The 15972-nt window shown below is 42.5% G+C and overlaps 2 protein-coding genes across 3 annotated transcripts in view; both read left to right on the top strand.

The window, feature by feature from the left end:
* The window catches only part of hecw1b (HECT, C2 and WW domain containing E3 ubiquitin protein ligase 1b), a 37165-nt gene extending 24279 nt beyond the window's left edge, over window positions 1-12886 (top strand). For both annotated transcript variants that reach the window (XM_047806302.1, XM_047806303.1), the window contains 19 exons: window positions 80-181; window positions 456-606; window positions 1595-1713; window positions 1992-2113; window positions 2451-2636; window positions 3420-3554; window positions 3926-4031; window positions 4237-4333; window positions 4455-4538; window positions 4799-4905; window positions 5030-5144; window positions 5274-5387; window positions 6080-6232; window positions 6444-6542; window positions 6643-6772; window positions 7999-8145; window positions 8261-8375; window positions 8487-8685; window positions 9812-12886. In XM_047806302.1, coding sequence (XP_047662258.1) covers window positions 80-181; window positions 456-606; window positions 1595-1713; window positions 1992-2113; window positions 2451-2636; window positions 3420-3554; window positions 3926-4031; window positions 4237-4333; window positions 4455-4538; window positions 4799-4905; window positions 5030-5144; window positions 5274-5387; window positions 6080-6232; window positions 6444-6542; window positions 6643-6772; window positions 7999-8145; window positions 8261-8375; window positions 8487-8685; window positions 9812-9923 — 2393 coding nt within the window. In that variant the 3' untranslated portion in view covers window positions 9924-12886. The remainder of the gene's footprint in view (window positions 1-79; window positions 182-455; window positions 607-1594; window positions 1714-1991; window positions 2114-2450; window positions 2637-3419; window positions 3555-3925; window positions 4032-4236; window positions 4334-4454; window positions 4539-4798; window positions 4906-5029; window positions 5145-5273; window positions 5388-6079; window positions 6233-6443; window positions 6543-6642; window positions 6773-7998; window positions 8146-8260; window positions 8376-8486; window positions 8686-9811) is intronic.
* A 607-nt stretch (window positions 12887-13493) lies between these two features.
* fuz (fuzzy planar cell polarity protein) lies at window positions 13494-15554 on the top strand. The gene is made up of 2 exons (XM_027166072.2): window positions 13494-13649; window positions 14035-15554. The coding sequence occupies exon 2, from the start codon at window positions 14065-14067 to the stop codon at window positions 15355-15357; it is 1293 nt and encodes a 430-aa protein (XP_027021873.2). The 5' UTR covers window positions 13494-13649; window positions 14035-14064; the 3' UTR covers window positions 15358-15554.
* The last annotated feature ends 418 nt before the right edge of the window (window positions 15555-15972 follow it).

Here is a 15972-nt window from a genome sequence, read left to right as displayed (position 1 = left end):
TGTGTGTGTGTGTGTGTGTGTGTGTGTGTGTGTGTGTGTGTGTGTGTGTGTGTGTGTGTGTGTGTGTGTGTGTGTGTAGGAGAGTGTCCTCTTCCATGTAGTCACCCTCCAGTAAGCCAACTCCCTGCTCTGAGGCCAGACCCCCACCACTATCCCACCATCGATGAGCCCCTTCCTCCAAGTGAGCGCCCCTTCTGGACGACCCACTCACTGCGACACACTAACGGAATAGCCACTGGCATTGGCATATTTTTGCACACACAGCTTATCAGATTTCAGTTTATCTCGGTTTTACACATAAGCCAGTGTTTTAAGCCAAGCTGTGAGGATTATCTCAGTATGGCTTTTTTTTAACTCACTCAGCCTGCTTATCTCTCTCTGGTGTGTGTGTGTGTGTGTGTGTGTGTGTGTGTGTGTGTGTGTGTGTGTGTGTGTGTGTGTGTGTGTGTGTGTAGACTGGGAGGCACGCATCGACAGTCATGGACGTGTGTTCTATGTGGACCACATTAACCGCACAACAACGTGGCAAAGACCAACAGCAGCAGCCACGCCTGATGGATTGCGGAGGTCTGGATCCATCCAGCAAATGGAGCAGCTCAACAGGAGGTGTGTGTGTGTGTGTGTGTGTGTGTGTGTGTGTGTGTGTGTGTGTGTGTGTGTGTGTGTGTGTGTGTGTGTGTGTGTGTGTTGTTACACTGTGTGGAATAACACACTTGATAACACTGCTGTTTTAGGAAAATAATCAAAAACAGGATGTAGCAGATTCAGTTTTTATTTGTTATGGAACAACTCTGCACACTTTTTATCAGTTACACTTACATTAAATTAAATTAGTACGTTAGCTCCTGTTCTCATCTTTGTTAAAGCATGTACACTGGACATTTTATTTTTGGCTGAGCTTTTAGAAAGCTACAGCTATTTCTGTGGACCGTTTGGAAAGTGGTCCATTTGTAGAGGATGAATCATTCCATATAAAGTGCATCATCCAGTCTGCGGATGTGCACACTGACCTACAGAGGGGAAGTGAAAGCGGTGTGGGCCGTCTCTTACCCCTGATTCAGCCTCATGCAGCACTGATTTGTTTCCTTTCTGATACTGAAGATCTCTGCTTTCCTTCTTTTCTCCATCTCTCTATATTATGTCCTGCTGAAAACATGAATAGGCCCTGGAATTGAAATCAGGCTCTTTTGCACCACCTGGTGGAAACAAACAAAAAAACAAGACTGAAAAGACTTCATGAAGGAATAAATCATTAACAGTGATAAATTAAAGGTTTTGAATATCTTAAGAATAAATAAAGATTTAAAAGACTGAAGGAAAATGTTTAATAGAAACACAATGAGCTTCTTAACAGATCTCAGCAGGACAGGGCCGGTGTCAGTCGTGGTGATGTGATGTGGAGCTAATGATCACTTCACAAGTCCAGATGATTTCTAGTTCTCTATGAAAACCATGTTTATGAGCATGTGACAAGGCGCTTTCTTTAAGAAAATGATTCATGTTAATTAAAGATATTAATTAAAGAAAACCTGTAAACCTTCTTTTCTTTAATGGATGTAGCCATGTTGCAAAACTAAGCAGTTCTCTGTTTCAGATATCAGACCATCCAGAGGACCATGGCCACGGAAAGGAGGGAAGAGGAAGGAGGGAACCCTTCCTCTCGGTTGGAGAGGACTAGCAGCACAGAGACCGACTCGCCGCCTCAGACAAGCGGTAAGCGCTTAAAAAACGCAGACATTTAACCCTTTAATCAGCCGATAACGTAGCACTTTAAACAAATAAGTACTAAGCTGGGGATTTAAGTACAATCTTTTAATGCTAGACTAAGTGTTAAGACGTTTTATTATAAATGTATATTATAAATTCTACAAAAGATCCGCATGATACGACACATAATGTCACGTTTATGATTCACGGCTAAATGTTATACGGTTAATTATAATCGGTTTTAGCGTCCCACTTCCCTCTCTGATTGTGTCTCTGTCTCTCAGAGTCGAGGAGAGACTCACATTGCTCTCCAAATCACTGTCAGAAGATCACCTTGCTGCTGCAGTGTCCAGCCGTCAAGTTCATCACACATCCGGAGTTCTTCACCGTGCTCCATGCCAACTATGTAAGCTCTCTCTTTCTCTCTCTCACTTGCTCTCTCTCTCTATCACACACACACACACACACACACACACACACACACACACACACACACAGAGTTATTGTGTGGATGTAACCCGACAGGCAGAAGCTGACTTCAGGTGTTTAAGTGTAATCAAATACATCTGCCCCTGTACTGTAAGGACAATGAAATGACTCTCGGGTCGTGCTGCGGAATGAAAGGAATTTATTTAGCAACTTTATTTTTTTTTCAGCGTATTCAGTCACATTATCTTGGCCTATTGTCCATTGTGTGTGTGATTGAAAACATGCGTCTTGCTTTTACTCTCCATCTCTGATAGGGTGCGTATCGCATGTTCACCAACAGCTCATGTCTGAAGCACATGATCCTGAAGATCAGGAGGGACGCGCGCAACTTCGAGCGCTACCAGCACAACCGTGATCTCGTATCATTCCTGAACCGCTTCGCCGATTCCCACATGGAGCTGCCCCGGGGCTGGGAGATTAAAACTGACCCTCAGGGAAAGGTAGCAAGAAAATAAAACATTTTGCAATAAAATGTGCAACTTGAGCCAGATCCAATCTGTGTGATGTGAAGGACAAAAAATACAAGCACGCCGGGCGCGAGGCGCGCGAGCGAGCGCGAGGCGGAGAGCAGAGAGCGAGAGAGCGAGAGCGACGCGCCAGAGCGCGAGAGAGAGAGAGCGCGAGGAGAGAGACGCGAGCGAGAGAGCGAGAGCGAGAGAGGCAGAGAGAGCGCGAGAGCGAGGAGCGAGCGAGAGCGAGATGAGAGAGAGGAGCACGAGAGCGGAGAGAGAGAGGCATGCGAGAGGAGAGAGGAGAGAGACGAGAGCGAGCATAGCGAGAGAGAGCGTAGAGAGAGAGGGCACGCGCTGCGAGAGAGCGAGAGAGGAGGAGAGAGCGAGAGAGAGGAGAGAGCTCTAGAGAGAGCCAACGGAAGAGAGAGAGTCTCTCTCTCTCTCTTCCTCTCTATCTATGACTTCTATCTCTTTATCTCTATTCTCCTAATCTCCTATACTAATTATTTTTCGGTCGATCTCTCTCTTTTTTGCTATCTCTCTATCTCTCTTTCTCTCTCTCTGTCTCTCTCTCTCACTCTCTCTCTCTCTCTGTCTCTCTCTCTATCTTTCTCTATTTCTCTGTCTCTCTATCTTTCTCTCTCTCTCTCTTTCTCTCTATCTCTCTCTCTCTCTTTCGCTCTCTCTCTCTCTCTCTCTCTCTCTCTCTCTCTCTCTCTCTCTCTCTCTCTCTCTCTCTCTCTCTCTGTCTCTCTCGCCTGGACTCTGCAGTCGTTCTTTGTGGATCACAACAGCCGTGCTACAACCTTCATTGACCCCAGAATCCCTCTGCAGAACGGCAGGCTGCCCAACCATCTCACTCACCGGCAACACCTGCAGAGACTGCGCAGCTACAGTGCAGGAGAGGTGTGTGTGTGTGTGTGTGTGTGTGTGTGTGTGTGTGTGTGTGTGTGTGTGTGTGTGTGTGTGTGTGTGTGTGTGCGGAATAGGATTCATTCCCTAAGTGAAACTGTTTCAAGTCGAATCACAGGTTTATGTTAATGATCTCGTTCTAATATTTTATCGTTTCTATAGCAACAGCTAATTCACAGGGGCTTTAATAGGGACTCAGGGGGACTTCATTTTCTTGGTAACATGACAAGCTGCATTTTTGTTTTAACTTGAAAAATTCCGGTGTGCTCCTTCTTTACTTAATTGAAATAAAAAAATATATAATAGTTGAACGCTTTGTTTATTCGTTTATTCGATGAGTAGGTTGTTTTTTCTTTCGTTAACAGGCATCCGACGTGTCCCGCACCCGTGGGGTGTCTCTGTTAGCGAGGCCGAGTAACAGTTTGGTAACCGCCATCCGAAACCAAAGCCAGCAGGAGCCGGTGCCACTGGGTGAGTGGAGCAATAAGGAGCAGGTTTTAATTACAAACTGCTTCAGAAAATCTGCACAAAATAATATGGGATCCTAACAAATCAAAATAATCTGAAATAGTTTGTATTATGAAAAAAAATACTAAACCTATTTCTTTTTTTTATTGCAAACAAAACAGATATAGAATAAACGTGTCTAATCAAACACTGTTTGTGTCTCCAACAGCATACAATGATAAGATTGTAGCGTTTCTACGGCAACCCAACATCTTCGAAGTGCTCCAAGAGAGGCAGCCGAGCCTGGCCAGGAACCACTCGCTGAAGTAGGAGCTGACCTCTGACCTTCTGATCAGTGTACTGCAGAACTGCAGGAAAATCTTGCTCAGTGTGTGTGTGTGTGTGTGTGTGTGTGTGTGTGTGTGTGTGTGTGTGTTGTTTTTTTAGAGAAAAGGTACACCATATCCGTACAGAAGGCACACCCAGACTAGAAAAGCTGTCCTGCGATGCCGACTTTGTCATGCTGTTGAGGTACGTCATGTTGTAGCTTTGCATGATATTCAATTGGGGGGTCACGGTGGCTTAGTGGTCAGCATGTTCACCTCACACCTCCAGGGTTCTGGTCCTAAAGATTAAACCCCGCCCATTTTCCACCTTTAATCTGAAACGTCTTAAAATACATATTCAGAACAATAGCAAAAAACAAACACTGCGATTTTGCTCTTATGAATTATAATATCCATAAAAAATCCGTCGTTCCGACTGTTTGACGTTTGTGTGTTTGTGTTCAGTTTGTTCGAGGAGGACATCATGTCCTACGTTCCTCTCACGACGTTTCACTCCGGCTTCGCCTTCTCTCCCCGCTGCTCCCCGGGCTCCTCTCCGCAAAATTCTCCAGGTGAGCTGATGTTCCTATAGAATTGATCATTTTATATTAAATCAGAGACTTGCGAACTGATTTCCTAAGCAAATTATTCGCCTCTTTTCACATTTCTGATGTTTCTAATGGATGGGTTTGACAGGAACCCAGAGAGCTCGTGCTCCAGCTCCGTATCGCAGAGACTTTGAGGCCAAACTTCGTAACTTCTACAGGAAACTGGAAGCCAAGGGTTATGGACAAGGACCAGGGAAAATCAAGTGAGTCTCAACCAAATAACGCTAAAAACAACCCAGGATTGTAGATCTATTATTATAAATACAGCCGATATCGATATGTTATGTTAAAGTCTATATGTTCGACGCTGGAGATGTTGATGTATGTTCCAGACTGATAGTACGGCGAGATCATCTATTAGAAGGCACGTTTAACCAGGTCATGGCCTACTCACGCAAAGAGCTCCAAAGGAACAAACTCTACATCACCTTTGTCGGCGAAGAAGGGTACGTCTGACATCGAGTTCTGTTTGCAAAGCTGAAGTTTAAATGCTGATAATACTGTCTTTAAAGCTGTAGTATGTAAGGATTTGGATTTGAATGTAGGAGTGGTGAGTCAATACAACAGCAAGTGGTGCCAATAGTTATGCCATAAAGTATCGATGGTACCTCACAAGATAGATATCCATCCAGCCACAGATATCCATTGCTGGATGTCTAAGAAAGCAAAACTGGCCGTACTTTCTGGGTGGTCAGGGGTCGTAGATGTTATAAGATTGAACCGATGTGGATTGAAAATTTGTTTAAAAAGTTACATACTGCAGCTTTAAATGTTTAACTTTGGTTTGAATTGATTTTAAAAAGTTAAATAGAATACTGAATACATTAAAAGGGATGTGGTAGCCTAGTTGTTAAGGTGTTGGGCTACCAATCTGAAGGTTGTGAGTTCGATTTCTATGTCCACCAAGCTGCCGCTGCTGGGCCCCTGAGCAAGGCCCTTAACCCTCAATTGCACACACACAGTTATATATATATAAAAAAAATTAGATAAAAATGTAAGTGAGTAAGGGCGTCTGCTAAATGCTGTCAATGTAAAAGAGTTATGGTGTATTAGTTCGTCATAAGCAATATCTCCCTCCCACACAGCCCCCCACCCCACCCCCGATCTTAACACTTTCTTATTTGTTTTTTTCCCCCAGTCTGGATTACAGTGGGCCTTCTCGGGAGTTTTTCTTCCTGCTCTCTCAGGAGCTTTTTAACCCGTATTACGGCTTGTTCGAGTACTCCGCCAATGACACCTACACAGTCCAGATCAGCCCCATGTCAGCCTTCGTGGAGAGTCATTTGGAATGGTGAGACCTTTTGAACGCTTGATGATTGATGTGAACTTGAGAACTAATGAGTTGCTTGCATGCCATATCTAGATTTGATTTGATTTAGCTGTGGATGCTGTGATAATTTTAGTAAAGCTAAGTGTCCGATATAGACATACGTAGGTTCTTCTGTGGCGTCCAAGCTGCATGTGTGAGACATTTTCCAAACCAGACGTGTGTTTGTGTTTAGGTTTCGTTTCTGTGGCCGGATCTTAGGCCTAGCGCTGATCCATCAGTATCTGCTGGACGCTTTCTTCACCCGGCCATTTTATAAAGCTCTGCTCAGACTGTAAGTTTACAGTGAGGGCTGATAAGCTATTATACTTTATAAGACCTGGAGGTGTTTATAGTCCTCTCGGCCCTGTGTGTTAACGTAATGTTCTGTTCAGATCGACTGACCTGAGCGATCTGGAGTATCTGGATGAGGAGTTCCACCAGAGCTTACAGTGGATGAAGGATAATGACATCACAGACATCCTGGATCTAAACTTCACCGTCAATGAGGAGGTGTTCGGCCAGGTGTGTGGGAAAATAAAGATACACAACACACTTTGACACGGTTTTAGGATCTGACAGGGTGGTATTTCCTGTATCCAAGGGATTCATTTATACATACAGTACAGACCAAAAGTTTGGACACCCCTTGTCATTCAAAGAGTTTTCTTTATTTTCATGACTATGAGAATTGTAGATTCACACTGAAGGCATCAAAACTATGAATGAACACGTGTGGAATTATATACGTACATAACAAAAAGGTGTGAGACGACTGAAAATATGTCATATTCTAGGTTCTTCAAAGTCGCCACCTTTTGCTTTGATTACTGCTTTGCACACTCTTGGCATTCTCTTGATGAGCTTCAAGAGGTCGTCACCTGAAATGGTCTTCCAACAGTCTTGAAGGAGTTCCCAGAGATGCTTAGCACTTGTTGGCCCTTTTGCCTTCACTCTGTGGTCCAGCTCACCCCAAACCATCTCGATCGGGTTCAGGTCTGGTGACTGTGGAGGCCAGGTCATCTGGTGCAGCACCCCATCACTCTCCTTCATGGTCAAATAGCCCTTACACAGCCTGGAGGTGTGTTTGGGGTCATTGTCCTGTTGAAAAGGTGGTGTGTCCAAACTTTTGGAAGGTGTGTCCAAACTTTTGGTCTGTACTGTATAAGAGCAACTGGCCAGTGACTACAGTTTTATATATATATATGAAAGGATGATGTGATGAATTTTCATGCGTTTATATTCACGGCATCCTCAAAAAAGTTCCTTCTGTATCAGTTGTTATAGCAGCTGTAGAAAAACATGAAAGTTTTTATGGCACAGCTGTGCCGAGCCTGAGCCTGGAAAATTCATTCATTCATTCATTCATTCATTTTCTACCGCTTATCCGAACTACCTCGGGTCATGGGGAGCCTGTGCCTATCTCAGGGGTCATCGGGCATCGAGGCAGGATACACCCTGGACGGAGTGCCAACCCATCACAGGGCACACACACACTCTCATTCACACACACACACACACACACACACACTACGGACAATTTTCCAGAGATGACAATCAACCTACCATGCATGTCTTTGGACCGGGGGAGGAAACCCGGAGGAAAACCCCCGAGGCACGGGGAGAACATGCAAACTCCACACACACAAGGCGGAGGTGGGCATCGAACCCCAACCCTGGAGGTGTGAGGAAAAGGGATGTTGGCGGATTATTTGTTTGGCTCACAAACTCGGCTTTGTGTTCGTTGTCAGGTAACAGAGAGGGAGCTGAAGTCAGGAGGCGCCAACGTTCAGGTGACGGAGAAGAACAAGAAAGAGTACATAGAACGCATGGTGAAGTGGAGAGTGGAGAGGGGAGTGGTTCAGCAAACCCAAGCTCTGGTCCGAGGTTTTTATGAGGTACACACACTGTCGTATTTTTTCAATATCTATTCATTCACTTTGCCTAAAGAATTCAGCGAATGTGTCACCAGCCTCGATGTCAGCTTTGCTTTCTGTGTTCTTGTGTGTGAAGGTGGTGGATTCTCGTCTGGTGTCTGTGTTTGACGCTAGAGAGCTGGAGCTGGTCATCGCTGGAACGGCCGAGATCGACCTCAACGACTGGAGGACCAACACAGAATACAGAGGCGGTGAGGACACACACCTCTCTTAAATCATCACTTATTAGCCAGTGAAAGCTGGTTGTTATCGTGATTTTAGCACTCAGTATTAATTAAAATTTATTATCTTCATTTTGTCAGGCTACCACGACGGGCACATCGTGATCCGGTGGTTCTGGGGAGCAGTGGAGCGCTTTAACAATGAGCAGAGGCTGCGGCTGCTGCAATTTGTTACAGGGACGTCCAGCGTGCCATACGAGGGCTTTACGGCTCTGCGTGGAAGCAACGGCCTGCGCCGCTTCTGCATCGAGAAGTGGGGGAAAATCACTTCTCTGCCAAGGTACTGTTTAAATAATAATAATAATAATAATAATAATAATAATAATAATAATAATGTTTTTAGATACACAACAAAGGGTGTTTCAGTAAGGAGCTTATTGATTCGTAATGATATGAACATTGCAGGATATCTAAAATAGAAATATATAATTGGCTAGTCGTTATCGTCCATTTGAATGCTGTCTAGAATGTACACCATATAGAGGTCTTCTCAGGTGTAAAGAAATGTAACCCGACCCGAAGTGACCCGAAGCACTTTTTACCCGAACCCAACGGGCATAACTTTTTATTTTTTTTAAGAAAGACCCGACCCGAGACAAACCCTAAAAAATTAGACCCGAGTCCGACCCGACCCGTTGGCATTTTCTTTTTAACCCGACTGGACCCGAATGTTGCGTAACTCTACACTAAAGTAACCGCTACAGAGTGGATTCAAAATTGATTGACAGGTCTGTTTCAACGGAAATTAGCTTACCGCCAGCCACACGTCGCCAGCCACACGTCGCCAGCCACACGTCGCCAGCCACACGTCGCCAGCCACACATCGCCAGCCACACGTCGTCAGCCACACGTCGTCAGCCACATGTCGCAAGCGGTCTTGGTAAACAGAGGAGAGGTTGGAAAAGGACCCGAGTCGATGCACACAAACACTACTGTAGACACAGTAGTTCGGGTCTTCTCGGGTCCGTTCGGTAAAAACACATTCATTTTAAATGACCCGAGACCCGATGCTGCTATTATTATTATTAGGCACATGTGAAACTTTTAGACCCGAACCCGCTCGGGTCTCGGGTCGGACCTCGGGTTTTCGGATCTAAGTGGACCCGTGAAGACCTCTAGTGTCCTGGTAGCCCCACCGCTCTTGCGCTACGTAAGCCAAGCTAAGAGTGTTGAGTGTCCAACAATTGTTTTTGGGTTTTTTTTTTAGTTCAAAAATTCATTATTAATGTCCTTGAACACAGTATTTATACTACACTATGGAAGAGAATAACGTATATATATATGAGATTAAGACTAGTCATGTGCAAAGCTCTACACCGGCAAATGTTCCTGGCTGATTGACCAAACACTGCTATATCTCTGCTATAATCATACATAGAGTTGAAATGATATTTGGTTTGTTACAGGGCTCACACCTGCTTTAATCGCCTTGATCTTCCTCCTTACCCGTCCTACACCATGCTCTATGAGAAGCTCCTCATCGCTGTAGAGGAGACCAGCACTTTCGGCCTTGAGTGAAGTGATGACTCTGGGTCACTCGTGTACGCTACACGTCCAGTACACTACTATAAATTTGGCTCTGTTTTCAGTCAATAGAAAAAAAATTATTATATATATATATATAATACACACCGAAGACGCCGTTGCATGCACCACTCACCTGTGCACACACGACGTACCGTCTCTGGGGGCAGCATCGTGTGCACCATGCAAGCCGTGTATGCAATACGACACACCAGGCTTTAGCCTAAGTCTTAACTCTCAGGGCCTCGACCTCTGCTGCAGCACCAAAACTCCAACGAGGCTGCAGTGTTCAGTCAGGATGCACACACACACACACACACACACACACACACACACACACACACACAACGTTGACTTGTCGCACCGCAGTCTTACTGACGATCAACTCGGTCAAGAAACGTAAACACTTCCTTCCAAAAATGGCGTCATTACAGAGATGAGCACGATTATTCAAATATCAGAAGCCGCGCAGGACATGACATCAGGAGACGGAGAAGCTTTTTTTTAAAATATAATCATCAAGTGCATGAGTAGGGTTGTCATCGTAACAGGATCATAACCCATAGTTATTCTATGTTTTTTTTTTAAATATTTTGAATAGACTAAACTGAACAAAAAAGAAAGAGTTACTGAATTGGCACAGACATGCCATCCAGTGCTGCTGAATTCTCAATTCTGATTGGTCGAAAGAGAAGCGATTCATCTCCTGTTACAGCAGCTCTGTCCATCGTACCAGATATTACCAATAATTTAAATATCAACAACTCCAATATTATACGTGTTTTTTTTGTTTTTTGTTTTTTTAAAGACGTGTTGTTGTTTATCAATCTAAAGCATCGAGTCATTCTGTAAGGGTATGTTTGTGTACCGTATAAGGAAGGAGTCTCCGGTGTCAATGCTTTGTAAGAGTGAAATAGAAATTTCTTCAGGATGGAAGTCAGGTGATTTTTCATCTCGTTCATTTAAAAAGAGAGACTTACAGTATGAGTGAACAGATATAGAGTTTAAAATGTAAGCGATATTAAGAACGAACTATAAATAATTCAACATATGCAAATGGATGTGGGACGACAGGAATCAAACACTTTTTTTTTTTTATCAATAATTTCCAGATCCCCTTGTGAATAAAAGTCATTAACACTTGTTTTTATTTATCAACCGGTGTGCATTCATCTTTTTTAATTTTTTTTTTGTATTTAATGTGTCAAATGGAACTTTGTACAATTGGATGTACTGTAAATGTGTATATTATTGTCTATAAGGTATGTATGTGTAACGTACAGTACAGAGATCAATTGTAAAATGCAATGGATTTATTTAGGATTTTTTTTTTTTTTTTAACAACAATCATGGCACAAAGACAGCAGGCACAGGATTAAAAAAGGGGAAAAAATACTGTTTTATAGACGTATATTTATGGTTTATCCCAAAAAGGCTCCATTATGGCTATGGTTAGGATATTTAAGCTTTTTTTTTATTTTTTTATTTGTTTGTTTGTTAATTCATTTTTTTCCAATAATTTTGACCCCAACGTCATTTAACAGATTTATCATAAACCTAAACATTTACTGACTGGTGAATTTGGTGTGAACTGGTTTTCTTCTTTCTTTCTTTTTCACAGCACAGAGAACTGTCAAATTTTATCTGTGGAAAAACACACCACACACACACACACACACACACACTCACACTCACACTCACACTCACACACACACACACACACACACACACACACACACAGGGACTGTAGTTAGAAATTAGATTGGAAAAGGTTCGAGACTTTTTTTACACACACAAATTAATTAATTAATTTTTTTTGAAGAAGAAGAATTTAATTTATTCATTTATTTAGGTATAATTTTGGATTTTTTTCTACTTTACCCAAAAGGACAGTTCACGTTGTATTTTATGTAATATTATGTAATTATACCCAAACGACTGTAACAGTATGATCCTGTAATTCTGCTTTACAGAAATGTAAGATTGGGGTCGTCCGGTGATTCTGTCCGGTTGTTCACGTGATGTTTATGGCGTCTATTTTTCGGCTTTTTAATCGCATCGTTTCATGGAGCTCGCGCTCTGTGTATCGTATATAAAGGGAAGAGTGAAAGATATCATAATGACAGCTTGAAAACTCACACTATCCAGTGTACAGCTTAAGCATTTTGGGCCATCTTTGTATCTGTAAATTAAAGTATTCAGACTCTATTACAAAGGTAGTATGAAATGCAAATGAAAAATGCTGCAGCACTGATAAAAAAACAATAATCTAAATTATTTTATAATTGTTATTATTATTATTACTTCCTATTCTGGGTAAACCATTGCTTTTTGTATTTAATGTGTCAAATGGAACGTTGTATAATTGGATGTACTGTAAATCAAATGTGTATATTATTGTCTATACAGTATGTGTGACGTACAGTATAGAGATCAATTTTAAAATGCAACGTATGTATGTATGTATGTATGTAAGGATTAAGAAGCTTTTTTTAATAATCAATTGATCTATTTCTCTCTTTTTGCTTCAACGTTGGTTGTATAAATGCGTCATGCTATGCACTTTTGAGTTAAACTAACAAGAATGCAATTTTTTTGTCAGTTGTCTAGGGCTTCTTGTTTATTTCCGAATGTCCGGGATGTACAGAGGTGTGGGATGATGAGTTCATCTCATACGGATTGATCAAACTGCCTTACAGCACCTCCGCTCCAAGGCTTCAGCTGCTGGAGATGTGAGAAACTTCTGGCTCCTGCGTCATCTTCATAAACGTAAAACATAACACACTTGTCCTGCACGAGCGGCTCACTTCGTCGTACTGTGTGTGTTTATCAGGTCTTCGTCTCTCAGCTGGTTTTGTATCCTGTAAAGCTCCAGGCTTCTTTATCAGGCCGAGCTCTGTACAAAAATGCATAGCACTGTTCAAGAATGTCAATAAAAACAATCACTTTGTAAGCAACTGCATGCTGAACGCTTTTTTTTTTTTTTTTTTACTTTTTTGGAATGTTAAAGTTTGCACTGTTAATCTCTGAACAATTGAAACTGCAGAGAGGTTAACAGTGTGTGGTATGTTGTGGTATGAAAAGATATTTCAGTGGTAAGAATTTTAATTTTTTTTATTTGGTTTATAAGTCACTTATTTATTTATTTATTTATTTATTTATTTATTTATTTATTTATTTTTGCTTACACCATGTACTCCAAGATCCTCTCGCCAAGGCTATAAAGCCGGTTCAAATTACCAAAGGTAAATGGTCAAAAATAAAAAAGAGAAATAAAGGAAAAGTGAAGGTGTAGCGTTAATTAGAGAGATTTGTTTTGTTTATTTTTAGGAATCGTGTAAAATGTTATATAAACCATTTTTCCGATGATTATTATTCATTTTTTTTTCTTTGTTGTTGTTTATTATAAAACATATTGGCTATGAATTAAGATTTTCAAAGCTTTATTATTTTTGTTAATTTTCAGAAATGAATGATAAAATGTTATTTAAGCCAGAATACTCTATGAACTTGGTGTGTAGTCAGTGATAATATGCAATATTCATTGTTTGACACTAGAGGCAGTATAGAGCATTTTCTCTTTGTTTGCGGAACCAACTTACCAGCTATAACATAAGAAACTTTCCAACACGGAGCTTTTATCGTGTTGCACTTTACAAAACAGGGACAATTCATGAAACAGCTGCCGGTTGCTATGGCGACTCGGCGAGTCGTTAGCAGGTAAAAGACTGACGTTTGTTGTTGTTATTATAAATGTGTTAATTTAAAGGTGTAGTTTACCGTAAGCGTAGCTAATTTACTTTGAGTAAACCTGAATAACCCGAATAAACTCCGAGGCTATTCATTAAGCTAACAAATAAGCTAATAGCTAACAGTTTAGCATAGAAGCTTATACAGTAGCTAACAGTTTAGCATGGAAGCTTATAGCTTACACGATTTAGCATGGAAGCTAATAGCTAACAGTTTAGCATTATATTATACATCACGTTAAAGCACCATTGATTTTAGGAAGCACCATTTGCTCAGATACATAGGCTTGTTCTCTTATATACAGTTGTTCAGCTGGTAAACATCTACATGATTCTCTGTTACTGTGCTTTTTTAGGGCATGAGATGACATCTGAATCCTTAAGCAATGTTCAGCATCTCTTCACCACTCAGCATGCTTCAGTCCCAGAGTGTCCAGCTCCTCTGCCTAACGGCGTCCAGCGGTGTTCCGCTCTTCAGCCGTGGCGCCACCAAGCAGCTGCCCTTCTCCATCATTGGTTCACTGAATGGTGTGCACATGTTTGGGAAGGGTCACGATGCAGTTCTGTCCTGCTGTGAGACTGATCACGGTGCACGTGTACTCTGGAGAGTCTTCCACGACAGCTTGATGCTTATCGGAGTCAGCAGCAACGCCAACATTAGCGAGCTGCACTTGAGGCGTTTGCTGGAGAACACCTGGAACTGCATGGTGCTCGTGCTGGGCCTGGATGAGCTGGTGAATGCGCGAAACGTAGAGCGGCTCAAGAGAGAGCTGCGCTCTTGCTATGGGTTAATCGACATGCTGCTTGAACGTGGTGTGGAGGATCGTGATCAGGGCCTCATGGGAGATCTGACACACTGCACTGACTGCATACTGCTTCCTCAACCCGACCTCCTTCAAGACACACTGGAATCCTTCACCAGGGCGGCAGAGAGCGAGTTTGGCTGTTTGCTTTTCAGCGGTCGGCTGGCGGTGGCTACGGAAAAATGGTGGCGTCTCGCTCCACAAGAACTCGTCCTACTTTCTGCACTTGCAAAATTGCCCCCGGGGAAAACATCATGTGACTATCCAGTCTTTTTACCACAAGGTAGCCCTAATGTTGCGCTCAGACTGCTGTGCTTCCAGCTGCTCCATGGTGCCATAGTTTGCGTTCTGTGTGGCCCCAAACCATCTCTGTATCAGGTCGAGATTAAGCAGGTTTACCGTTTTTGGTCTCCACTAGTGGAGAACCTTCGATCCTGCGCGGACCAAGCAGAACGTTCGGCTCTGTCTCCTTCTGTTAGTCTCCGTCGGGATGTCCTAGCTCTTCTCCTAATAAACCGTGAGTCTTGCAGATCTGTGGCATCTCTCAGCACGAAAGCCACGCCTCTTATTTCACCGGCTCGTCGTTGGGTGCTTCTGCGCCTCTTTTACACATTTGCAGTGACGCGTTATTTCACCTCGGAGGAATCTCCAAGCTCAGAGTGTCCAACAGCAGAGCTGCTGCATGAGGAGTTTCCCGCAGGGTTCATACACCCGAATGTGCACTGCTACCTTGTGACTGATGAATGTAAGTGCTACGCTGTGCAGACTCCTCAGCACCAGCTCTTCCTCCTGACCGACCTGTCTGTGCCCACGTTCGCGTTGCGCTCCGTCGCCACACACACTCTCGATGCTGTCACCGCGGTGACCGGCTTTTAGGCTCCAGACAGTGTACTGTATATGCATCTGTTTTGAATGCAGCTGTTTTGGAGGTTTCAGTGAGGAGAGATGTACACAAAGTCTAAAAGTGTTGCACATAAGTCACTTTTATTGTCACAACACATGTGCCTTGGTGAGTGAAATTCTTGGGAGCATGCTCCAGAAATTGCAGAATAATAAAGAACATGGCTGATTTATCTGTATCTGTACATTGGAATTCTAGCATTGAAAACAAAACATGCTGTTTAAATCGATTTGCCACGTATAGAAATATATACGGGATTAATATAAGAATTTTTACCATTATTAATCCCAAGTGACTTCCTGTTCATTACAAACATTCACCTAACATGCAATAGGCTCTTTTTTCAATTGTAAGGAATAGAATGTAATCAGCAGTAGGTGGAGGAGTATAGTTACATTTAGATTTGGTTTTAGTGATGTTCCTTAAGCTAATCCAACAGTCTGTCTCCTTAAACTCAGTGCACAGACCAACACACAAAACACACTGCTAAACAGAGACAAGTCTAGATAACATTCTTGTGTTATGAATATTTTGTGTATATTTTTTGTGTGAATTATTATACGTTTCCTTAATTTTGCTTTAGTTAAACT

This window comes from Tachysurus fulvidraco, chromosome 22 (genome assembly GCF_022655615.1).
Source record: "Tachysurus fulvidraco isolate hzauxx_2018 chromosome 22, HZAU_PFXX_2.0, whole genome shotgun sequence".
In the NCBI taxonomy this organism is placed as follows: domain Eukaryota; kingdom Metazoa; phylum Chordata; class Actinopteri; order Siluriformes; family Bagridae; genus Tachysurus; species Tachysurus fulvidraco.
This window is presented reverse-complemented; position numbering and strand designations above follow the sequence as displayed.

Bases quoted from the DNA above. Each gene is read 5' to 3' on its own strand.
- fuz (XM_027166072.2), top strand. From the start codon at position 14,065: ATGTTCAGCATCTCTTCACCACTCAGCATGCTTCAGTCCCAGAGTGTC.